The sequence below is a fragment of the Lepidochelys olivacea genome (genome assembly GCF_965140295.1).
Source record: "Lepidochelys olivacea isolate rLepOli2 genome assembly, chromosome: 6".
In the NCBI taxonomy this organism is placed as follows: domain Eukaryota; kingdom Metazoa; phylum Chordata; order Testudines; family Cheloniidae; genus Lepidochelys; species Lepidochelys olivacea.
In genome coordinates this window covers 114,330,798-114,356,212 of record NC_140416.1, presented here as the reverse complement: position 1 = coordinate 114,356,212, position 25,415 = coordinate 114,330,798, and the positions used below count along the sequence as shown (strand labels likewise).

General features: G+C 42.7%; 1 protein-coding gene across 1 annotated transcript in view; it reads left to right on the top strand.

Moving 5' to 3' along the window:
• The window catches only part of SYNE2 (spectrin repeat containing nuclear envelope protein 2), a 272,335-nt gene that overhangs the window by 44,371 nt on the left and 202,549 nt on the right, over positions 1-25,415 (top strand). The window contains exons 8-21 of the mRNA XM_084632047.1: positions 975-1,171; positions 1,947-2,047; positions 3,601-3,702; positions 5,591-5,728; positions 7,144-7,308; positions 9,833-9,945; positions 11,112-11,268; positions 17,260-17,356; positions 17,908-18,095; positions 18,256-18,420; positions 18,788-18,943; positions 20,193-20,366; positions 22,624-22,782; positions 23,049-23,222. Coding sequence (XP_084488173.1) covers positions 975-1,171; positions 1,947-2,047; positions 3,601-3,702; positions 5,591-5,728; positions 7,144-7,308; positions 9,833-9,945; positions 11,112-11,268; positions 17,260-17,356; positions 17,908-18,095; positions 18,256-18,420; positions 18,788-18,943; positions 20,193-20,366; positions 22,624-22,782; positions 23,049-23,222 — 2,086 coding nt within the window. The remainder of the gene's footprint in view (positions 1-974; positions 1,172-1,946; positions 2,048-3,600; positions 3,703-5,590; positions 5,729-7,143; positions 7,309-9,832; positions 9,946-11,111; positions 11,269-17,259; positions 17,357-17,907; positions 18,096-18,255; positions 18,421-18,787; positions 18,944-20,192; positions 20,367-22,623; positions 22,783-23,048; positions 23,223-25,415) is intronic.

The following is a 25,415-nucleotide window of genomic DNA, read 5'->3' as shown; positions in this document are numbered from 1 at the left end:
TTCATGTTAGTGGGAGGTTAGAGTGTTCGTCAGCAAAGCAGGTGCTTTCTGCTGGATGTATATACGGGACTTGTCAGGAGTTGAATCTTACATTTTCTATATTTTTCATTTGTTTTATTAAGGCTATGGGGTTTGCATGTAAATGAAAGCTCTCTCTTTCCTAATCATCTTTCTTTTGCCTGTCTTTATTCAGAAAAGGTATAATCTATTTGATTGCGATTAGAGTGGGTTTAACATATCAGTTACTGCTATAACATATATGTAAGACCAACATTGGTTTTTAAATCAATGGACCCTCATGTTTTAATCATGAAAGATCACTGACACCCTGCATTAACCCCTGTTCACATACCATCATATCCACTATACACAAACTATTTTTTGAGGAGTTGTTTTCTCAGGACTCATTGTAACTGATGAATCTTCTAGGTACATCAATGTATCATCTAGACACCAGATGCATTGTAGAAATTGTGGGATCCCTCTCTAAATATTTTTTCATTTCTCTAGTCCTAATTCAGTTGAACATTTTGGAAAAACAACAACTTTCCAAAAGTAATGTAATAAAATTAAGGCTGGGATTTTCAAAAAGGCCTCAGGTAGTAAGATGCCTGACTCCTATTGGCTTGTTGTTTTTTTGTGCTGTAAAAGGCATTGATAGATGCCTTAAATGTAATAAATAAAAAAAAGAAAATTTGGTCATCCAAGTGCCATTGCAGCACATAGCAAGAAGTAAAAGCAGCATGATACTAAGCAATGAAAAATATTTCAGTTTTTAAGTTTGTTGGACTGATTATATTGACCATGCATAATGGGGCTGACTCAGCTTCCACAGAATTGGAAAGATTCCCAGTAACTCGAGTGGGATTTGGATTAGGCCCAGTCTGACATGGTTTACATTGTACTGATAACTGAATATTAAATATTTTGAGAAAACAGAACATGAGATTTTATTCTTTATGATTTTGGGGCAGGCATGGATCTATCAAAGTGGCAGATTTCCAATCAAGCTGGAGGAATGGACTGGCTTTTTTAGCTATCATCCATGCTTTAAGACCAGATTTAGTTGACATGGACAGAGCAAAGGGTAGAACCAACAAAGAAAATCTGAAGGAGGCTTTTAAAATTGCAGAACATGAATTAAATATTCCAAGACTTCTTGAACCTGAAGGTAAATGATCTGTTTTGCATTCACTTGGTATAAGGTCTGATGCTGATACTGTCAAACCAGTGTCTGTTCATAACAAAGGATACGTCTACACCGCAAAAAAAAAATCTATGGCAGCGAGTTCTAAAGCCTGGGTCTACAGACTTAGGCTCAGGGCTCACGCTATGGGCTAAAATTACCAGTATAGACATTCCCACTCAGGCTAAAGCCCTGTGAGGGGAGTGGGTCTCAGATCCTGGGCTCCAGCCTAATTGGGCTGCTATTTTTAGCCCTGTAGCATGAGCCCAATTCAGTTGAGCTGGAGTCTGAGACTTGCTGTTGGGGGTTTCGTTTGCAAAGTACATGTACCTAAATAGAATTTTTAATGTTTAATCACTGTGATGATTGGGGGGTAAAATGACATACTGATCTTTATGATAAAAGTAAGAATGTTCTAACCTGAGGTTCTTTGCTGAATAGTTCATAGGAAACCTGAATTAATAGGAGTTTTGACTTGGCAACAATTACAGGAACATCCTTTAGAAGAAAAAATATAAAGCTGCATGATGACAATATTAACAATTGCCCGCTTCTTTTCTAATTTGCTGTTTTGTATTACAGTATTCCTGAGGAAAAAAATCCATTTAATACTGTTTTTTGTCAGTGAAATTTTAACTGAAAAGCTGAAAATAAATTCATTTGTATTTGCTAAATTTTCATGATTGCTCTGTAGAATATAATTGTACAATCAAACTGAGAAATATGCAGGAATGAGCTAATAGTGTGCTACCTCTCACAGATGTCGATGTTATCAGTCCAGATGAAAAATCTATCATGACTTATGTAGCTCAGTTTCTGCAATATTCCAGAAGTTTACCTGTAGCTGAAGAAGACATGCAGGTATGTCATTTCTTTTATCATTGAACCAAGCCAAATGCGTGTACTTTTTTGCTTTTCATAACTCTGAGAATTTCAACACCTCCTTTGCAAAGCCTGTAGCCCCTCAGGGCTTTGGATCTGGATCGCCCCCCTGGTGCCACAGGCCCTGCACTGCTCTCAGAATCGGCCGGCACCATTTCTCTGAGGCACCTGGGGGGGGCAGAGGGCTCTGTGCATTGCCCTTGCCTCCAGGCACCGCCCCCCGCAGCTCCCATTGGAACAGGGAACTGCGGCCAATGGGAGCTTTGGGGGAGGTACCTGGAGGAGTGGCAGGGGCAGCCCCCAGAGCCCTGTGTGGGCCCCCCCCCACTCCCGGGGCCGCGCAGGGACGTGGTGCTGGCCGCTTCCCGGAGCGGTGCGGGACCAGGGGAGGCATGCAGGCAGCCTGCCCTGGACCCAGTGCGCGCTGCTGCCACCCCAGAGCCGCTTTAGGTAAGTGGCGTCGGGCCGGAGCCCGAACCCCGCCTGCACCCTGCCCCCCAAGTCCCTGGCCTGAGCCCCTGCTGCACCCTGCACCCCCGTGCACCCCAAGTCCCTGCCCTGAGCCCCCTGTCGCACCCCGCACCTGCTGCCCTGAGCTCCCTCCCATAGTCTGCACCCCTCCTCTGCCCCAATCCCTTGCCCTGAGCCCGTTCCTGCACACCGCACCCCTTCCCACACCCCACTCTCCCTCCCGCACCCCAACCCCCTGCCCTGGCTGTGCATACAATTTCCCCACCCAGATGTGTCCCTCGGCCCAAAAAGTTTGCCCACTCCTACTGTAGCATGATTCAGTAACATAGTTATAAAACATGGTGTGATCTTGTCTACAGTGACACAACTGAGCTTATTCTAACCTTGTGTGTCCCTATTTTATTGTAACCAAAATCCCCAACATGATAGATTTTTTTTTAATAGTGTAGACAGAAACTTTGTTGCAAAGTTCACTTTTTTGTTAGTTAAGATGTCCATAAATATTCCAGCCAACATTTTCTGACCTGGTTGCCTAAATGCAAGCTCCCAAAATTATACCTAGGTACCTAGATAGAAGTAGACTGATTTTCAAAAGTGCTGAGCAACCCAGATCCTTCTTGTTGGAAGCTGATATAAAGAGCATCCAGAGAAAGCCATTTGAAGGGCACAGCAAGAATTCTATTGGGTCTACAAAATCCAGGATGTATGCTGTATATTCTTGAATGCCATCTACTGGCACCTTTATCTATTAACCAACAATTTACATAAGATAGAACGTTCCTGTAACACCCTGAAGTCTGGCTACTTGTTTCAAGCTGCCTTACTGTATTCAGGAAACTAACTTCTGGCACCAGGTTTGAAGATTTTAGCTTTCATCTATTTGTACAGCCTGATCCAAAGCTCATTAAATCAGTGGGAGTCTTTTCACTGCTTTCAATGGGCTTTGGAACAGACCTTTAGTGAGTGGGAAGGCTTCACTAGTGTGTTGTTTTATGACACAATGCAAACTAAAAATAAGACTTGCAGAATGCAAAAATGGAATTTTCTGCTCCAATTACCAGGGGAAAGTAAAAGAGGCCTTGAACTGGCTGACTGCACAAGAGAAGAAGTTAACAAAGTTGTTGGTTGATACAGAAAGTGAAACTTGCTATAGAAAATTTCAAGTAAGTAGCATTAAATGACATTTTTTAATATGATAGTATTTGCAAAGAGAAATATTAAAATAAGCCCCCCAAAAGTAGCTTTTCAAGTTATTGTCCAATCTGAAGATTTAAATTTAACACCGTCCCCTCTCCCCAAATCTGTCACTGGATTTGGTAAATAAACCAAAGTAATGGAGGAAGCGTTAAGATAAAATTCCCTCTCCAGAAGGAATGTAGATATATGCTTGTCAGTTACTGTGGTGATAATACTGTAGGTCTTGCATCAGTTTGTTGTCACTGAAGGGGTACTGGAAGTGTTGGCTGCTACTCATGCCTTAGGGGAATGGCTTCCTCCATTTGTACAGCCCAGATAACCGAGTATGTAGAAGGGAGATTTATGGGGCCATTAGAGAGGTAATTATCCCCTTCTCCACACAGTGAGTGCTATTGCAGCTTCAAGCTGCAGCAACCCCTAATGGGTGTTGCTCTCTGCCCTCTTTAGGAGCAGGGGAAGAATGGCCAGTGGATCCACATACCGCACTTGCCGTAGCCTGCCCCCAAACCCGTCATCCATCAGGGAGACCCCATGGAGCTGTACTTCTGGAAGAGTATGGGACTTGCAGTCATAGAATCATAGAATATCAGGGTTGGAAGGGACCCCAGAAGGTCATCTAGTCCAACCCCCTGCTCAAAGCAGGACCAATTCCCAGTTAAATCATCCCAGCCAGGGCTTTGTCAAGCCTGACCTTAAAAACCTCTAAGGAAGGAGATTCTACCACCTCCCTAGGTAACGCATTCCAGTGTTTCACCACCCTCTTAGTGAAAAAGTTTTTCCTAATATCCAATCTAAACCTCCCCCACTGCAACTTGAGACCATTACTCCTCGTTCTGTCATCTGCTACCATTGAGAACAGTCTAGAGCCATCCTCTTTGGAACCCCCTTTCAGGTAGTTGAAAGCAGCTATCAAATCCCCCCTCATTCTTCTCTTCTGCAGGCTAAACAATCCCAGCTCCCTCAGCCTCTCCTCATAACTCATGTGTTCCAGTCCCCTAATCATTTTTGTTGCCCTTCGCTGGACTCTCTCCAATTTATCCACATCCTTCTTGAAGTGTGGGGCCCAAAACTGGACACAGTACTCCAGATGAGGCCTCACCAATGTCGAATAGGACATTGTGCAGTGGTTTCCCTTGCTGGTGGTTTTGCTGAATCCAGGGCCCTCTACACTAATAGTGGGGTGATAGTCACAATTTGCCCCTGAGAGAACATGAACCCATACAAAGTCTGACTGAAAACAAGTGATTGAATATTATAATAGGCAGGGAGGAGTGTTTTCTTCTCTTCCTCTTATTTAAGTTCCATGCAGAGTCAGCCAGGCTAGATTTACTCTATGTTCTGCAGCTGGTCTGACTTCCCTCTTGACAGTCTATGCATTGACAGTCAAAATGCAAAAGTAACAGATTTTAAAATGTTTCCACCCCAGTTGGGCAACATCTGTGTGGCACACTTTGGCCTTGTATCTAACATGTAATATCCTTCTATCCTTCACAGTTCCCCATGTTGACTATGCCTAGTCTCAGACAAGATATTTTTCTCAGTACAGTTGAATAGTTATAGCAGTAGAAAAAGTTAGAGATATTACTGTGCATTTGCTTGGGAATAATGTATTAACATGATATTAAATAAAAATTCAGCTACAGTGTTATATTGTAAGGCCCAGATACTGCCCTTAGATGATGGTGCCTGATTCCCATTGACCTCAGTGGTTTTATCATTCCATCATTCCTTATCTGGACCACCCGCTGAAGTAAATGGGAGTCAGAAATTCACCTCCAACAGTAATATCTGGTTCTAGGAATTATTACATGTGGTAGTTTTCCACTATAGATTGCCTTCCCATTTTAACCCTAGGAAATGCTGTCATTTATGGAATTGTTTAATGAAGAGAAAAGACCCTTTCTGCCAGTGTTGTCTTCAAAAAGAAGTGTGCCTGAGCTAAATGAAGATCAGAAACGGATGAGAGCAACATGGGATAACCTAACCTCCCAGGTTACAGAAGTATTTCTAGCTGCTTTTTATGTTATTAATGTGAACACATTCTATGAAGACGATAAAGCTCACCCCAGAAATTTATACTGTAGTATAATTATCTTTCTCCTTTTTTGGGGAGGGGGAGGAATCACTATACTGAGGTATTGGCCATGATCCTGAGGTCCAGTTGAGCTGGGCCTGATGTGCAGGGCTGCAAAGGTGTGGGGGTGGAGTTAGGGGTTTGTGGCTAGAGGAGGGTGATGACAAATGTGGCTCTCTTTATGCCTATCTGATCCTTTGGGGTGCCAGCGGCATGCAAAGCATGATCTTGATCTGATCGTCCTCTGAGCTTAGCAGCATTCAGATGCAGAGTTTTGGGCTGATCTCTGCTTAAAATGTTCGGTTTGACATCATTAGGGTTAAAATAATGAAGCAGCAGAGAAAAGAGCGAGCAATAGAGTCTGTAGCTGATGAGATATTTTTTTTCCATGGCATGGGTGGCCTTCCTCCATTATCCAACTCTGCCATAGCAGGACTGTTAATTGGATAGTACTCGGTAATGAGCTTGCTCATGTCAACTGTCCCTGAACTAAGGATTGGAATGGCTAGGGAACTGGGATTGTTTAGTGTGCGGAAGAGAAGAATGAGGATTCTTACAGAGGATTTGATAGCTGCTTTCAACTACCTGAAAGGGGGTTCCAAAGAGGATGGATCTAGACTGTTCTCAGTGGTAGCAGATGACAGAACAAGGAGTAATGGTCTCAAGTTGCTGTGGGGGCGGTTTAGGTTGGATATTAGGAAAAACTTTTTCACTAGGAGGGTGGTGAAACACTGGAATGCGTTACCTAGGGAGGTGGTAGAATCTCCTTCCTTTGAGGTTTTTAAGGTCAGGCTTGACAAAGCCCTGGCTGGGATGATTTAGTTGGGGATCGGTCCTGCTTTGAGCAGGGGGTTGGACTAGATGACCTCGTGAGGTCCTTTCCAACCCTGATATTCTATGATTCTATGCCAAGTATCTCCCTGCTTGATCAGTGGCTACTGTGGATCAGATACTTTTGGTCCGCAGTGGTGGAAAGACAGTCAGAGCACATTATTCATGATAGAAGTCTTTTGTCAAGGTGCCACTAACTTTGGGTAAATTTCCCTGTGACAAAACTTTGTTAGTCATCGTATGTTGACAAAAACTGCTCAATTCCCTGTAGCACCAAGAAGATTGCAAGCGGGGGAGAAAATTCTGATCTTGAATGCACCCAAATGACTCCCATTTGACTGCTGTGGGAACTACCTGCTTGCTACTGATCGCAAAATTTGTCTGTGAGGTAGTTAGAATGTTCAATTAACAAGTATTATATATAATAATCTTACTAATCCCCTGAGAATAGGGTAAGAAATAAACAGAGAGATTTTACCATTGACTTGTATTTGCCTTTTAGATTAATGAATGGAAAACAAAGCTGGACTGTGCACTACCCCCACCTCTAGGCAGCATCGAGGTCTGGCTCCAAGAGGTAGAACATCTGCTGGCAGATGGTTTACCTGATTCGCAGGACCACTGTAAAGCAATGGCCCTCTTCAAAGGAAAAATTATATTATTTAAGGTTTGTTAAACAGAAAAAGACTGTTAAATCTGACCCACTAAAGCACCTACTATGGAAGTGATGTTAGTTTTTGGGAGGGAATGTGGTCACTGGATTGATTTCTTTTGGAGAATATATGTACTTCTAAAGATGTCTTTGGTAGCAGCTGTTGATTTTGAACAATGGCAGGGTAACCAGATAAATAAAGAGTTTTGTAGGAAAATTTTTTGACTTTATGGGGGTGAGATGTAAGAGAAAGCCTTGATGGAGTGAGTAAATTAATGTGTTTTCATCATATTAGCACAGGGGTGGGCAAACTACTGCCTGCGGGCCACATCTGTCCCACCAGCCGTTTTAATTCAGCTTTCGAGCTCCCGCTAGGGAGCGGGGTCTGGGGCTTGCCCCACTTTGGTGCTCCAGCCGGGAGCAGGGTCAGGGGCCGCTCCATGTGGCTCCCGGAAGCAGTGGCATGGCCCCTCTCCGGCTCCTATGTGTAGGGGCAGCCGGGGGCTCCACTCCACATGCTGCCCCCACCCCAAGCACCACACCCCTGACCCCCTCCCACCCTCTGAGCCCCTTGGTCCAAGCCTGGAGCACCTTTCTGCACCCCAAACCTCTCATCCCCAGCCCAACCCCAGAGCTCGCACCCCCAGCTGGAGACCTCACCCCCTGACACCCCAAACCTCTGCCTCTGCCCTGATTCCCCTCCCACTCTCCGAACCCCTCAATTCCTGCCCGAAGCACCCTACTGCACCCCAAACCCCTCATCCCTAGCCCCACCCCAGAGCATGGTTCCTGCAACTAATTTAGTCCCTGGGTCAGCAAAGCAAATAAGCAATACTAATCCTTACATCTATACTTATGTCCATCCCTGTTCAGAAGAGCACATGGCTAAATTCCACTGACTTGAGTGGAACTTAATGTGCCTAAAGTTAAGCACTTGCTTAAGTATTTGGCAGCTTGGGGCTTTAAAAACAACAGAATGTAGTCTGATATTTGGAAGTCACAACATATTACTCCAGTAATGAAATCTTTACACTGACTGCCCAAGTCTGATATTATTTTTAAGTTTTTCTTTTGAATTTTAAGCCTCTTAAAAGAATACCTGAATGATCATCTTTTGTCTTTTATGACCAGTCATTTGGGTTATATTCCAAGTTGGCTGATTATTTGATGTGCCCTGTCTGTAAGCTTGAGAAGGTAGGAGGGTTTATTACAGATTGGGTTAGTAGTGCTGCCTATTATTAAGGTTATCCAGCACTTCCCAATGCAAGGCCCTGTTTTCAGTTGCTTAACTGAAATAGTTTGAGCTGTTGCCAAACTGTAATAGTTTGAGCTGTAATTTTCTATGCTGGGTTTCTGCCACGTGTAATTTTTTTTTTTTTTTTTTAAATTTCAGCCAAAATGGTTTGGCTATTTCTGAGAATGGGATAGGGAAAATATGTTGTTTTGCCCATGTTTCAGTAATTTCCAGTTGAAAATTTCAACAGAATCAACACATTCCTACAAAATGTTTTGATTTTATCAAATCAGCATTTTCCAGAATGGGAAAACTTTCTGCTGGAAAATTTCAGATCAGCTCTATTTCCAACACTGCTATGACCTATGTCGGTGTCAATATGATGTCAATTTGATGTGTTAGGTATTTTTCAGTTTTTTAAAAAAACCTAGGAAATCACACATAAAAATATGTTCAAAGAACAGTATTAAAGTTGCAAGACATATTAAGAAGTGTGAGAATTAAGGTTGCCTGTGCAACCTTAATTTATCCCTATTGTACATTTATATTATGATACAGTCTTTAATTACATGATTAATTCTAACATAGTTGTTTTGTGTGTAATTATAACTGTGCCCTTCATCTGTGACATACACTTTTTATCACCTTCAATTCCTAGGTGGCATAAGTATTGAATAGTAGTTTGCAGGAATGCTGCATTCCATATTGTAATTAATATTCATATGGGAATGTTGTGCAGTATTCTGAGACAATCTTTGTGGGTACTTTGTATGTTCAATTTGTTGCTTTTGGCAACTAGCACCTGTGATATGTTCCCATGAGATTTGCCGCAAAAATTCCAACTTCTGCCATCGAAAGTTAATATATTGTCAATGGGATAAATGTTTTTTTAAATAGTGATTTTACAGTAACAGACAATTAAAAATAAAGGTATTTATTTACAAGGTCTTGCTGTCAGTCTAACGTGTGGCAAAGCAAGAGCTTCATACTTTGAAAAGACGTAATATTGCACTACAGTATGTGGAGAGGGTGACTTTAAAAGTAAACAAACACTGGTAGTATTGACTTAATGCAATATTACCTATATATATAGAAACATGGCGAGGTTTTTACTATGCTTGGTAAATACTCACATTTGGGGGTAATGTAGGAAATGCATTTATACTGTACTGAATAAAAACTGAAGTGAGATCCTGTGGTAAATGTGTTTACCTAATAGCTCCCACTGTAATATGGGAGTGGATTGTATATTCCCAAGTACACTACTTAGCAATGAAATATATTAATTATAATATTTTTTTCCAGGGCTTGATGGATTATTTTGACTGTCACTTGGTCACCCTTCAATCCTTTGAGAATAAAGATGAGAAGAATATGCCACTGGTTCCAACTGAGAAGCTAGATGACATGAAAAGAAGGTTGCAATTCTCAGATTTACCCTGTTGGGCACTTGGGTTGACTACATTCATATTAAGTTAAATTATTATTTTTAGGAAGTTTTGCACCATTATGGAAAAACACTCCAATTACTTGTTTTCTGTGTTCAGTTGTTGTGCACTTAGGTGGCACAAGCATAAATGGTCTGTTCCCAACTCTGCTACTGACTTGCTGCAGGATCTTGTCATATCACTTCTCTGTGCCTGTTTCCCCATCTGTGAAATAAGGATAATGATACTTACCCATCTTTTAAAATCATGTGCAGATCTACAGATGAAAGCACTATAAGTACAAAGTATTATTAAATAATTAAAAACTTGCATCTGACAAAGTCTGCTCTTAGCTCAAAACTGGACTGCATCATTCTGCCATTTCTGAGTTTATTATTTATTGAGCACTGTCAGTGTGCTCTGTGTTCTACAAACGTATACAAAAACATGGTCCTACCTCAAGGAGTTTATTACTGTCTAGTACAAACACAGGCAAAGCACGTCAGCCACATGCTAGTAGTAAGATGGGCATTGTTATGACTTTAAACTGGAGTAAGGATTTTGCAGAGATCAATTTTGAAAACCTTTGTGAAAAAATTGTGTTTTGATGTAGGTTTTGGAGGAAGGAAGAGGTGGTTTGGTGTATGAGGATTGTGAGACTGTTTCAAGTAAAACAGAAGATGAGTTAGTAGGGGAATATTAGTTTTAATCTTCTCATTAAAAATTAACTGTTATATTGAGCTTGCGTAAATTCTGAAACACTTTAAATTTGTTTTGTTCCATCTCAGTTATGCTGATCAGGGTATCATCATGCAGTTTAAAGCCTACATTTTCGAAAGTGACCAGTGATTTTGTGTGCTGAACTAGAGACACCTTTCAAGGGCCTGATTTTCAGACAGTGAATGCTCTGAACTTTCCGAAAATCAGCCCCTTTTAAGGTTTCTTAAATTGGACATCCAAAAATTAAGGTGCCCAAATCATTACTCATTTAAATAGTTAACCCTACATATTTTAGAAATTTTTTTCCTCTTCAACAGTAGGGACTGTGTTTACATATGATATCTGGAATTCGGGTAATTTTTAGGTTAGAGGTCGGTCTCTGTAAATGAATGCCTCATTATGTCCAGTTTAATTCCAAAACTCTTACTGTTTTCCAGATTTAGCAATATCCAGTCTACAAACTTCAGCATACTTCTAGAATACCACTTCTGCCTGTGCTCTGCTATCTCGGATGAAGTGACATTAAAGTTAAATATCAGGGATATCAAATATGGGACTAAGGAATCTGTGGAGTTATTACTGAGAGATTGGCATGTAAGCTTAAAAATAGTTAATATTTTTGGCAACTGTTCTCCAATTTAAACCAGCGGTAGTTGCCCTCTTGGATACAGCCTTAGATCTAATTCAATCCAGCATGGACTCTCGTAGCTGGAGGCAATTTGAGATTTATGCAAAGGAGGGTGGGTTTCAGGTTGAACCTGTATCTTTATAAAAGGCCTTGCTATCACCATGTTCATCTTCCCATTTTGCTGTAGATATGTGTATGCCTCATATAGCTAAAATACACTTCAGACTGGAATAAAGGTGAGACAAGGTAGGTGAGGTAATATATTTTAATGGACCAACCTCTACTGGTGGAAAGGTACAGAGCTCTGTGTAGCTCTAAAGCTTGTACCTTCTTCCACCAATTGAAGTTGGTCCAATAAAAGACATCATCTTGCCTGCTTTGTCTCTCTCATGTCTGGAACCAACATGCTATAACAACACTGCAAACAACTATGGAATGAAAATTTTATTTATGATCATCATAGAATCATAGAATACCAGGGTTGGAAGGGACCTCAGGAGGTCATCTAGTCCAACCCCCTGCTCAAAGCAGGACCAGTCCCCAATTAAATCATCCCAGCCAGGGCTTTGTCAAGCCTGACCTTAAAAACTTCTAAGGAAGGAGATTCTACCACCTCCCTAGGTAACGCATTCCAGTGTTTCACCACCCTCCTAGTGAAAAAGTTTTTCCTAATATACAACTTAAACCTCACCCACTGCAACTTGAGACCATTACTCCTTGTCCTGTCCTCTTCTACCACTGAGAATAGTCTAGAACCAACCTCTCTGGAACCACCTTTCAGGTAGTTGAAAGCAGCTATCAAATCCCCCCTCATTCTTCTCTTCTGCAGACTAAACAATCCCAGTTCCCTCAGCCTCTCCTCATAAGTCATGTGTTTCAGACCCCTAATCATTTTTGTTGCCCTTCGCTGGACTCTCCAATTTCTCCACATCCTTCTTGTAGTGTGGGGCCCAAAACTGGACACAGTACTCCAGATCAGTCCTCACCAATGTCGAATAGAGGGGGACGATCATGTCCCTCTATCTGCTCGCTATGCCCCTACTTATACATCCCAAAATGCCATTGGCCTTCTTGGCAACAAGGGCACACTGCTGACTCATATCCAGCTTCTCGTTCACTGTCACCCCTAGGTCCTTTTCCGCAGAACTGCTGCCTAGCCATTCGGTCCCTAGTCTGTAGCTGTGCATTGGGTTCTTCCGTCCTAAGTGCAGGACCCTGCACTTATCCTTATTGAACCTCATCAGATTTCTTTTGGCCCAATCCTCCAATTTGTCTAGGTCCCTCTGTATCCTATCCCTGCCCTCCAGCGTATCTACCACTCCTCCCAGTTTAGTATCATCCGCAAATTTGCTGAGAGTGCAATCCACACCATCCTCCAGATCATTTATGAAGATATTGAACAAAACCGGCCCCAGGACCAACCCCTGGGGCACTCCACTTGACACCGGCTGCCAACTAGACATGGAGCCATTGATCACTACCCGTTGAGTCCGACAATCTAGCCAACTTTCTACCCACCTTATAGTGCATTCATCCAGCCCATACTTCTTTAACTTGCTGACAAGAATACTGTGGGAGACCGTGTCAAAAGCTTTGCTAAAGTCAAGATACAATACATCCACTGCTTTCCCTTCATCCACAGAACCAGTAATCTCATCATAAAAGGCGATTAGATTAGTCAGGCATGACCTTCCCTTGGTGAATCCATGCTGACTGTTCCTGATCACTTTCCTCTCATGTAAGTGCTTCAGGATTGATTCTTTGAGGACCTGCTCCATGATTTTTCCGGGGACTGAGGTGACCTGACTGGCCTGTAGTTCCCAGGATCCTCCTTCTTCCCTTTTTTAAAGATTGGCACTACATTAGCCTTTTTCCAGTCATCCGGGACTTTTCCCGTTCGCCACGAGTTTTCAAAGATAATGGCCAATGGCTCTGCAATCACAGCCGCCAATTCCTTTAGCACTCTCGGATGCAACTCGTCCGGCCCCATGTACTTGTGCACATCCAGCTTTTCTAAATAGTCCCTAACCACCTCTTTCTCCACAGAGGGCTGGCCATCTATTCCCCATGTTGTGATGCCCAGCGCAGCAGTCTGGGAGCTGACCATGTTTGTGAAGACAGAGTCAAAAAAAGCATTGAGTACATTAGCTTTTTCCACATCCTCTGTCACTAGGTTGCCTCCCTCATTCATCAAGGGGCCCACACTTTCCTTGGCTTTCTTCTTGTTGCCAACATACCTGAAGAAACCCTTCTTGTTACTCTTGACATTTCTCGCTAGCTGCAGCTCCAGGTGCGATTTGGCCCTCCTGATTTCATTCCTACATGCCCGAGCAATATTTTTATACTCTGCCCTGGTCAGATGTCCAACCTTCCACTTCTTGTAAGCTTCTTTTTTATGTTTAAGATCCGCTAGGATTTCACCATTAAGCCAAGCTGGTCGCCTGCCATATTTACTATTCTTTCTACACATCGGGATGGTTTGTCCCTGTAACCTCAACAGGGATTCCTTGAAATACAGCCAGCTCTCCTGGACTCCTTTCCCCTTCATGTTAGTCCCCCAGGGGATCCTACCCATCCGTTCCCTGAGGGAGTTGAAGTCTGCTTTCCTGAAGTCCAGGGTCCGTATCCTGCTGCTTACCTTTCTTCCCTGCGTCAGGATCCTGAACTCAACCAACTCATGGTCACTGCCTCCCAGATTCCCATCCACTTTTGCTTCCCCCACTAATTCTACCTGGTTTGTGAGCAGCAGGTCAAGAAAAGCTCCCCCCCCCAGTTGGTTCCTCTAGCACTTGCACCAGGAAATTGTCCCCTACGCTTTCCAAAAACTTCCTGGATTGTCTATGCACTGCTGTATTGCTCTCCCAGCAGATATCAGGAAAATTAAAGTCCCCCCTGAGAACCAGGGCGTGCGATCTAGTAGCTTCTGCGAGCTGCCGGAAGAAAGCCTCATCCACCTCATCCCCCTGGTCCGGTGGTCTATAGCAGACTCCCACCACTACATCACTCTTGTTGCACACACTTCTAAACTTAATCCAGAGACACTCAGGTTTTTCTGCAGTTTCGTATCGGAGCTCTGAGCAGTCATACTTCTCCCTTACATACAGTGCTACTCCCCCACCTTTTCTGCCCTGCCTGTCCTTCCGGAACAGTTTATAACCATCCATGACAGTACTCCAGTCATGTGAGCTATCCCACCAAGCCTCTGTTATTCCAATCATGTCATAATTCCTTGACATCACCAGGACCTCCAGTTCTCCCTGCTTGTTATGAAGGCTTTGTGCATTCGTATATAAGCACTTGGGATAACAGTGTCCAGCAGTTTGTCACTGCGCAGCAAGGAGAAGCACACAGAGTGATGAAGGACTAACCCCCTTTCTGAAGCTAGTTAATTTTGCTCATTAAAATAAATTATCAAAGGCTGTTGTACTCATGCCATGCACACTGTGCTAAATGTGACCATGTGATTATGACCATCATCTTACACTAGAATGGACCCTGCCAGTGTGGATAGTGTTTACAATAATACACCTTATGCTGCATTTCTTTCCTCCCTCCATCTCTTTTTCAGTCTCTCTTTTCCAGTTACAGTTTCCCAGAGTTTCATAAAACACTCTGGTTTGGCTCAGGCCTGGATTCAGTGATGCTTTTTTTTGCTGGATCCACTGAGAGTGATTTCACTCTTAAGCTTCAATTTCATTTGAAACCAAGAACTTCAAAGCAAAACTCAGTCCAAACCACCGAGTTTCATCTGATTGTGAGTCCAAATCCTATGCAAATGATGAGTTTTCGCAGGATTCTGAGCAAAAGCCATGAGCCAAGATACCTTCTCCATGACAGGCCCTGAATACTCCCCCTTCTCCCCCATCTATCTCTCTCTTCTGATGATGTGATTATCTGTGGCCACCTCTCTTCTGTCATTGTCTTTGGGGGCATTGACTAGCCTCCTTTCCTCCTGTAGTATGCGAGGGTCAGCAATATGAGCCCACTCCCTGCCTCAAATTCACAACCCTCTTGCACAGGACAGCAGGTGGTCACAATTCTGCAGCAGCAGGACTCCAAATGTAGAAGCCGTCTGCCACCACCTGCTACTCCCAGAGAGTGATACTCAGCAGCTCTTCCTTCCCAATATGCACATATCCTTATGGTCCTCGTTGTGGATGAGTTGACTCTGATTGCATTTTGTGCTTACCTCCCATTTTGTGGCTGGTTATTACAGCACATATGAGGCTCAACGTTACAGTCCTTAGACAGGCAATGCTCCAATTACAATCAGGGAGAATTTTACCTGCATTAGAAGTGCAGGATGGGGCAACATGTTGGGTAAAATCACACTATTCTTGAAGACATCAGCAATAATAACCCATAACATGGTGGGTTGAAAATTGAAATGTAGCCTTTACTCTGAATTTCTTGGATTTTGTCAGTTTCATCTGGCTCCAGTTTTTGGGGGGAGGGATAGCTCAGTGGTTTGAGCATTGGCCTGCTAAACCCAGGGTTGTGAGTTCAATCCTTGAGGGGGCCATTTAGGGATTTGGGGCAAAAATTGGGGATTGGTCCTGCTTTGAGCAGGGAGTTGGACTAGATGACCTCCCGAGGTCCCTTCCAATCCTGATATTCTATGATTCATCTGGTATATTGTTAACACAGATTTATTATTATACTATATTATTGGGCTTTTGATTTTTGGTTTTAACTGATAAGCAGCAGTAAAACATACCTGATATTAAAAAAAATCCATGTTTATTCAATAAACATCAGAAAAACACCAAAAATTGTTACTTGTATTTAAGAGATTGTCTATACAGAGCAGTAATGCAGACTGTGGGGGTGTGATTTCTAAAGTACACTAAGGGTTGCTCATTAACTAGACCATGTTGATCCTGCTGGTGCACACCAAAGGTTCCCTAGTGTGCATAGATGTAGTGCTGTTTGAAACAGTACTGTGTTAAAGTGCACTAGGAAACATATAGTATATAGTAACAAAGTCGTGAAACCCCTTGATTTTTGGACATCTACATACAATTCAAAAATTGCAAAAAGTGAATCCTAAAAAATGAACTTAATAAACCCCCCAAACCAGAAGTCCTGTGTATTAATTCTGTAGTGCCATAGGTGCTCATGGCACTTTCCAGGCTTATCGGAAACAAACACCTTCCCCAAGGAGTTTATGATCTGAGAACTTAATTCTGAAATGACTTATCCTGACTCAGGCAAGTACTGTGGCCTCTTTGAGTCAATGGCCTGAGGGTTTGTCTACATGAACAATTTGTTCACAGTAAACTGGGGTGTGAACCTACCCCACACTAGCTTGCTGGGGACGAACTGTATGGGCTCTGGTGACATGCATTAACTGTTTATTAATGCCCTTTGATCTAATCCCCTTTGAAATGGGACTCGATCAACGCTTATCAGTGAACTATTACTGTGCTTTAGCAGGGTCTACACAGACAGTTATTCCATGGCAGGTTGGTGTGGGGTAGAGTCATACCCCAGCTTGCTGCAAACTGAGGGCTGGTCTATGCCTAAAGTAGACAGCTTTTAGGTCACGCTAGCTATATCACTCAGGGGTGTGAAAAATTCACACTTTGCGATATTTTTGGTTAAGCCGACCTAAGTGCCAGAGTAGACAGTGCCAGGTCAACGTAGTAATTGTCTACACTACAGCAGTGCTTCTAGTGTCGACATACCCTAAGTGTTTGTGTAGACAAACTCTCAATGCATGAGTTAGGATTACTTACAGAAGTAACCGTTTGCAAGATCAGGCCCTATAATAGGCATAATTCATACAAAGGGTGGGGGATGGGATGCAGTGAAAGTAACTTGATTTTGCTTTGTTTATGTTTGGCCTGTATCTTCTGGGTTCATGTTGTAAAAATTAATTGATCACAAACTGAATTTTCTACATATTTTTATGTCAGTCAGTATTACCTATCTCAATTCCCTTTAACTTTGGGCAGGATTTTATTGAAGAAAGAGGAGTCATAGCTCAACTAGAAACTGCTTTTCAAATATGTGAAGACATGAAAAACAAAAACATAAGCACGAATGTCTTAGGTAAGTGAATGCAAATAATATAGTACTTTAATAAGAGTTGTGCTTTAAACGGATCATTATTAATGAGTTAAATTCCTGATTGTTTTTTTTAAAAAATAAAAGTATGAGGAGTCCATTGGCACCTTAAAGACTAACAGATTTATTTAGACCTAAGCTTTCATGGGTAAAAAACCCACTTCTCCAGATGCATGGAAGAATTCTCCATGCATCTGAAGAAGTGGGTTTTTTACCCACGAAAATAAATTTATAATGCCCAAATAAATCGATTAGTCTTTAAGGTGCCACTGGACTCCTCGTTGTTTTTGTGGGATACAGACTAACATAGCTACCCCTCTTTTATTTTCTGCAGAACGTTGGTTTTGTTTAGTTGGTGTATGTTTTTCCAAACAGTTAATAATAATCCCCTTCAGCACCCAAAGGAGGAAGGATTCACTTCTCTATTGTGGCAGTTTCCAAGGAATTGAGAAATATGCTTAATATTATTTTGAAATTATTAATATGAATTAATGTCTATTTCTAACATTTGTTTTATCATGTATTTAATATTCTAGCTGGTGATCCTTCAGACACTGGTAAACTATTTAAGATGGTAGACTCTAAGATTTCTACATGCAGAGAATATATTTACAATGTAAACACTGTCCTACAAAAGGTTCTATGTTCTTGGGCTACTTATATGGAGAACATTCATTTACTGAAGACATGGTTGGACGAAACACGAAAAGGACATCCTAAAAAGGTATTTGATTGAATGTCTCCTTGTGATTAAGCATAAAGATACTTGTTCACCTTTTTAAAGCACTTTGAAGTCTTATAAGTGCAAATTATTATTATTATTTTGGGAAATATATTAAAGAACTGCATGGTGGGTCTTTAATCCTTTCAATGCATCTCTGTAGGTCCCCACTGAGATTCTGGCAGACTGGAACTCGGTGCATGGTACATTAAATGAAGCTGGAAACTTCTTAATTGAAGTCAGCAATGAGCAAGTGGGATCAGATATTTCTAAAGAACTGAAAAAACTGAACACAAGATGGGCTAAATTTATAAAGAGAACACAGTTTGTAAGTAACCGCAGCTCTGTTTACTTTCATGGGATCATTTTGTTATGTAGATTTCAAAAGCACAGCTGTATTTTTAACAGTATAATTATCGGTTGTTATTTACAGATCAATAATCTTTCATACAATTCAGTGTTATCCATTTTGGAGCGGGTGAAGCAAGCAATACATACAGGTTCCCAGTTGTAAAAGTCCTTTAGAACTCTATTAGCATTGAATGCAGTGGTGTATATGCCTGAGAATATACTAGAGCCCCTTGTTTCAGTTTTCTAGATGAGCCCTTAAAAAGTGCATTTATTAATGATACCGTTGTGCCAATAAATGATCAAAAATAAATGATAGTATCAAATGCTATACAACCTTTTCACAGGAGATGAGATTACTGAGAATGCAAGAAGAGCAAAAGAAGTCAGTTGTTGACAGTAATGGAAATTCGCAGCCTCCTGCAGAGGCAGTGCCAACTGCATGCAGTGCTACAGCAGATATATCAACAGAGGCTAGCAAGAAACATATTCAGAATGCAAAGGTAAAGAGTTCTCCTATATTCTAATCAGTATATCAGCACTTAAATTTGGGTAGTTTTATCTATTGAATATACAGCCCCAATTTTTTGGGCACTACATCTCCACTTCATTCCCAGCTTCCACCCTATGCTCCTCAGGGTGTATGTGATGGTCCCCAGGGGTACCCACGGCTGTGAGGCACCTCATCACTACCTGCTCTTAGCGTGAAGTAGTCTTGTCTCTGCCTGCTGTAGATCAGCTCCCTGAAACCGTATGTGACAGCACAAGCACGGCCTCCCAGGTGTTCACAGGTCTCGCTCTCTCTGTACAGGTAGCGATCGGCACACAGTAACCCCTGAGTACTCAGAGTTCTCGCCAGTGTTCAGCTCCTGTTCCCCAGAACACTTACAGAATTACAGGCTTGCTATTCCCACAGGGACAGAACTCACCAGCCTGTAAGAGTCAACTGAGGACCAGCACTTTGCTTATCACCATAGCACTTAGATATAATTATAGTGAAAACAAGAATAGTTTATCACAGAATAGAAATTCAAGTAATAGTGAGTAAGAATATTGGAAAGAAATGGGTACATATTAAACAAAATCATGACATGCTTTCTAGAGCCTATACTTAACTGACAAGTTACTCTCTTATCTAAAAAAAGAGTATCTGAACCAAACTTCTCTCCAGAATTCTCAACCAAGGCTGGTTGAGACCTCTCTTTCATGAAGCAAATGTGCTGTCCTACACTCAAGATAAGATTCTCTTCTGCTGCCTTTCTTTTCCTGTTAGATTCTTTCTGAAGTTCTTTCTTACAATCCTTCATTCGCATTCAGTTAAGACTGGTGAGGGGATCCACTGTGAACAAGAAAATACTCAAGTTACATGTGAACAGATAGGCTGTTTTTCACCTTTTCTGGTGACTAGTACCTTGATACAGACTTTAAGAACATATTTTCAGTTTATACACAGCACCTGTACATACATTGCACAATGATATTGATGACGAGAGTGACGCCACCTTTCATTTGAGACCTCACATGCCATTCTTTGGTGAACCAGAATGTGCATACCAGAATCAGGAGATTCCTGTAACCCCATTACGCCCCCTTGTCAGTTGGCATTAAGAAGATCTTGGGTCACAGAGTGAAAGCCAGAAAGTAGCCCATAGGCTGATTAAATGCTTGCAATGTAGGGTGGGGGGAGAAGGAAATTCTGAGCATTTTACAAATACTGACTTTGCTAAGATTCTAAATATTCCATGTTCTCAGCTTAGAGAAAAGAATGCAGGTGTAACTGAACAGGCCACTGAGCTTCTGCCCAGAGTGGAGAAAATTGAAGAGCTGCTCAAAGGAGTAGAAAACTGGGCCACGGGAACAGAATGCCTTCTTGAGACCATCAAACATGAAGGATGCGTGGGAAGCTCAACGGAACAATCTTTACAGGTAGAAATGTAAATATAAAGTTTAAAATATCTATCCAGTCATCAGATTCTCAGACCTGAGTTATGAATTCAATGGCTTGTGTTAAATGAAGCAGGAATAAGGATGTATTTTGTATTAATAAATGGCTAAGTAAGGGAAGAAGGTGCTGTAATGTTGCTAGGACTAGGTTAGTTGTCTAACATTATTTTTCAGGATGGCTCCTGTCAGAGTCCTGAATATCCCATCATGGTAACTGCTTTCCCCCTCAAACATCGTCACTCCCAGATTACAATCACAATTTAAAGAAGGATCTCAGTCCCATTCTTCAACGGGTTACAGTTGTGTGATAAAGACCCTCCGGCCCCCTCAGTAATCCAGCACACTCCCTGTCCAGTACTCCCTGCTGACTAATACCCTGCAAATGAATGAAGTGAGAGTGTGATGAATGCTGGTGATAATATTTACTGCAAAGGCAATGCATTTATCCCCTGGGGAGGAAGCACTTTATCCCATCAGTCCTGCTTGGCTGGAAAGGGGACCTGTAGAGCTCTGGCAGGGGTGTGAATCAGCTGCCTGCTCTGTACTTTATGTATCTGACCCTGTGGGAAATTGATTCAAACATCCACTCTGTAAAGAGGGAAAGAGTCCTCAGTGTAGTTGCAAAGATCTTTGTTTTCAGTCCCAGGGTTATTTTACTTAGAGATTATGCACTCCTGCTTTGGGTAAAGTCTACAGTATTAGGAGGTATGGGCATGTTAAAAGAGTGTACACGAATTTTCAGAATTGTGTGCATGTATATAAACTAAATCCCATTCTCAGTGTGACATTTGCTTGTTAAAAATGTGAAGGTGACAAAAATGCTCTTAAATTTCTATGAGTTGTGTTTCAATAAGATTGTAACAATGTCCCCCATGATTATACAAGATCAAGTTTTTGTTTCACTTAGAGAAATTTTTAATAAAGTATAGATCATCATCAGAGGAATGGTAATGGATAGTTTGAAAATGAGGTGAATATTCATAGATCAGAACAGCTCTCGTAAAGACACACAGTGATAAATATCAAAACCCAGCGGTGTAAGCTGTGCTTTCAAAATATCCAAGCATGTTTTCTGAACAGCTGAGTGCACATTTGGGGCTCTATTCTGCAAGCAAATATACACGTGAGTAACTTTGCTTATATGAGACTACTCACATGAAACAGTTACTGCTGTGTGTACACATTTTCATGATCAGACAATGCACATGCAGATGTGCGCTTTGTATGTTCAGTTACTAGGTTGTATGTATACAAGCATCTTTTAAAAAATACTTTAAAATAGAAGGTTAGGCAAAGAAATGTAACATATAAAGTAGTGATAGAAGTACAATCACAAAAGTTAAGTACAAGTCAAATATGCGTATGGATGTCACAGGGTCCACTCACTGCTAGGGGCATCTCCTCCGGGCCACTTTAGGGATTAGCTCCTTCCAGATGCTGTGCCCTCCTCTGGCGCTCTCTCCACTCTGTGGACCCTCTCACTCCAGGAGCTGCAGCTTCCTCTTCATGACTTGGCCCTCCAGGCAGGTCACTATAGTCCTCACCTTCTGGGGTATCAAAGTCTTTCAGCATGAACTATCCCAGGTAGTCCGATCTCCACTTCCCCAGTGGCTGGTAGGGGAACCCAGGCCTGCCCTCTACCCCAGGTTCCAGCTCAGGGGCCCTCTCTTCAGCAACCAAGGTCTGCCTTGCTGCTTTTCCCCTGAGCCTTTGCTGTCTTTCTGGCTCGCCCCACACTCTGGGGTTGCCAGCTGCACAGCTCCCTTCTCCCAGGGAATGATTGCAGACTAATTCCCTGAACCTCCAGCTGCTCTCAGCTCCTGGGCTTCATACAGTCACCTCCTGTTCCTATCCAGCTGAGCCTCCTTTAATTAATCCCTGCTCCCTGGCTCTTCCTTCAGGTGCAGCGTGGACAGTTAATTGGCCTACCTAGCCACCTTAACCCCTTCAGGTTTTGTGTGAAGTGGACACCCCATCACAATGGAATTAATTAGATGGCTTGACAACTTGTTTTCTCTGCTTCTTTTTTTGGTTGGCGCCAGACTCTTCTCTTCCCCCCTCCCCAGACATTGATACTTTGGACTGCAAGATAATGACCTGCAATTGCAAAGCGTGGTCCATATGTAACCAAATATTGCCTACTTTTCAGTCAATCCTTGCCTTTCAATTCAGTTCCGAAAGCTAAAGGATATACATAATATTTAATATTGAAGACTTCTGTTGTGTTTCATCTAAACAGATCCTAATTGCCAGAAGAACCTTGTGCCAAGAACAAGTTGCTGCAGCAGAAGAAATCTTGCAAGTTTTGACACGTAATATTTCAAGCCAGGTGTCCCTCCCGGATTTTGAGACAGCTGGGCTACAGACAAGAATTAAAGAAGTCAGAGAGAGACTCCAGGTCTTTGTTCCCTATCACTATCATATTCAGTACACAGATATCCTTATCTGTAGTATTTAATGGTTAGAAAAGCGTCTTTTAGGGTCCATGTAAAATATAAATATTTTAAAAATATTTGAGCAACTCTTCTCTTGTCAGGCGCAGAAGGAGAAGAGATTTCAAAATTAATATCCAAAGCTGAGAAACTTGAGTCATGTTATAAAGGAATATTTTAGTTGTTTTAACAATACTCATGCACACCCTAAAAATTGTCGCTTTCTTCCTAGGCTACCATGAATAACCTAGACCTTGTCTCACCCAAATCTGAAGAGACTCTGTCAAAAAAGGAGGTCATGATCAATTTTGAAAAATCCCAGAAGGAGCTTGAAACATCTATTTTAAAAGCTATGCAACTCATTGGCCGAAAAGTGAGCCCAGATGCGCACATTTCAAAAAATGAGGTGGGTTCAAATATTTACTTCCTACCTGTGTCATATGAAGATTTTGACTATCAGAGCACATTATTTCATAGTGAGATTTTGTGACTAAAAAAATCTTACACAAGTGGTCCCCAAATTTTTAAGGGTCATCCCCCCCTTACCCCTGTTCATCCCCCGCCCTCCCCCCCGGCTCCGAGCTGGGGCTGGGAGTGTGGCTGCGGTTCCTGGGATGGGGAAACGCAGAAATGGGTAAGGGGGCTGAGGGTGGGGCCACAGCTGGGGGCAGGTCTGGGTCTGGGAATAGAGCTGCAATCAGGTGTGGTGCCATGGTTGGAGGCTGGGGGTGGGGCTGGGCATGGGACCAGGAGCTGGGGCCAGGTCTGGAAGTGGGGCCGGAGCAGAGCTGGGAGCGGAGCGGGGCTGGGTGGCACTCCCTTCCCGCCCCCCATGGGGCCTGGCCTGGGCCCCATCACGCCCCCCCCCCCAAACACTCCTCCATGCCCCAATAGGTGGGCGCACCCCACAGTTTGGAGACTTCTGTTTTACACTGTTGTGGAAAAGAGCACATGTTTCTTGGCAGTTCTTACAACTTTTGTTTAAAACTTTTTATTTTATCATTATTAACATACTTAAACTTTCTGTAGAAATATTAAGAAATCTTACTCCTAACCTGGATTTTTATATTATCATTATCTGTGTGTATTTTGTTTAAATCCCCAAAATGGTAACCACACATTATAAAATCTTGATCCTAAAATAAGGCTATCTGTCATTTTTTCTATTGAAAGGATATCCTGAACTTTGTTTCTCCATGTCACTAGTGCTAGGAGGTCTCTCCATTTCCAACAATGCCTTATTAAACATCTGGCTATTAGTTGTAAGTGCCTTATCAAAACTTTGAAAGCTGGCTGACTAAGTGGCCATCAGACACACAAGTAACTTTTTGCACCTAGCTTTGACATGATTTGAAGGGAAGTAAAACCTAGTTTAGATTATGTTGTTTATAATCATGACAGTGATATGGGGGTGTTATGATGGAGAGTTATATAAAAAGAAATTGAAAGTTCTCAAAGCTACTGTAATTCAACCTCCTTGTTTATATAAGTTATTCTGTATACTATCTGTCTTCTTATATGGCTCCATCACTCCCATACCCAGGCAACTATAAGGCACTCAAGAACGTACAGCTGTGAACCGCAGTTGTGTTTCTTGGCCAGTTAAAAGTCTTTGGTCTCATCCTGTATCATGTGCCCCAGCTCTGGGACAAACTTTTCAAACGTGGATATAGATGCTGAGTGCCTCAGTTTTTTTGGGGGCCTAACTTGAGACTCCTTAAAGGCACCTGATTCTCAGGAAGTGCTGAGAAACCACCCTTGGAAAATCCAGACCCCTTTAAAGTGTCTTAAGTTGGGCACCCAAAAGCATTAGTCACTTTTGAAAATCTTGGCCTTGGGCTAAATTGCACCATTTAGGAGGGCCTTGGGCTGGAAAGCAGTGCAGAACCAGCACTGGGAATACTCATAGGGATTCTACCTCAAGGAGACTGTCACGGGGTCACTCACCACCCTGTGCCTCCTGCTGGGCATTTTGGGAATTAGTTCAGTCCCAGTGGGTATGCCCTTGGGTGGTGGTGGCTCTCCCATCCTCACCTCTGCTTGCAGACCCATTACAGCACCTTTCTCTCGGTGTCTGCTTCGTGGCACAGCCCTCCAGCTGTGTCACCATCCGGTTCCCCCCCTTCCAGGGGACTCCTCCACCAAGAGTCCAGCCACTTCTTGCATCGGCTTGGCAGTCCACAGCCAGGCCGCTCCTTCAGCGGCTAGTGGGGGGTGGGGCCACCCAAGCCCACCCACTACTCTGGGCCCCTGCTCAGGGCTCCTGTAAACAGCAGCTTCCTGCTGCCTCTTCTTTCCAGCTCACTGTCTCTATTCCCTGGGCCACTTCCATGCAGCCTTAGTTCCTTCTGCTCCTGCCTCTGGCTCCAGCTCCTTTGCTCTCTTCCCAGGGCCTCAAGCCTGCAAGTCCTGGCAGCCCATCAGGAGCTCTCCCAAGCTCCCGCAGTCCCTGCTAGCACCTGCCTTTCCCCAGGTGCTGGTCCCTCTGTAGGCCTCTAGGAAGCCAGTCTTCTCCCTAGGGCTCCCTGCAGCAAAATAACTCTCTCTGTTTTGCAGCTTCCTTTTATATGGGCCGACTGGGCCCCAATTGGCTAGTCCA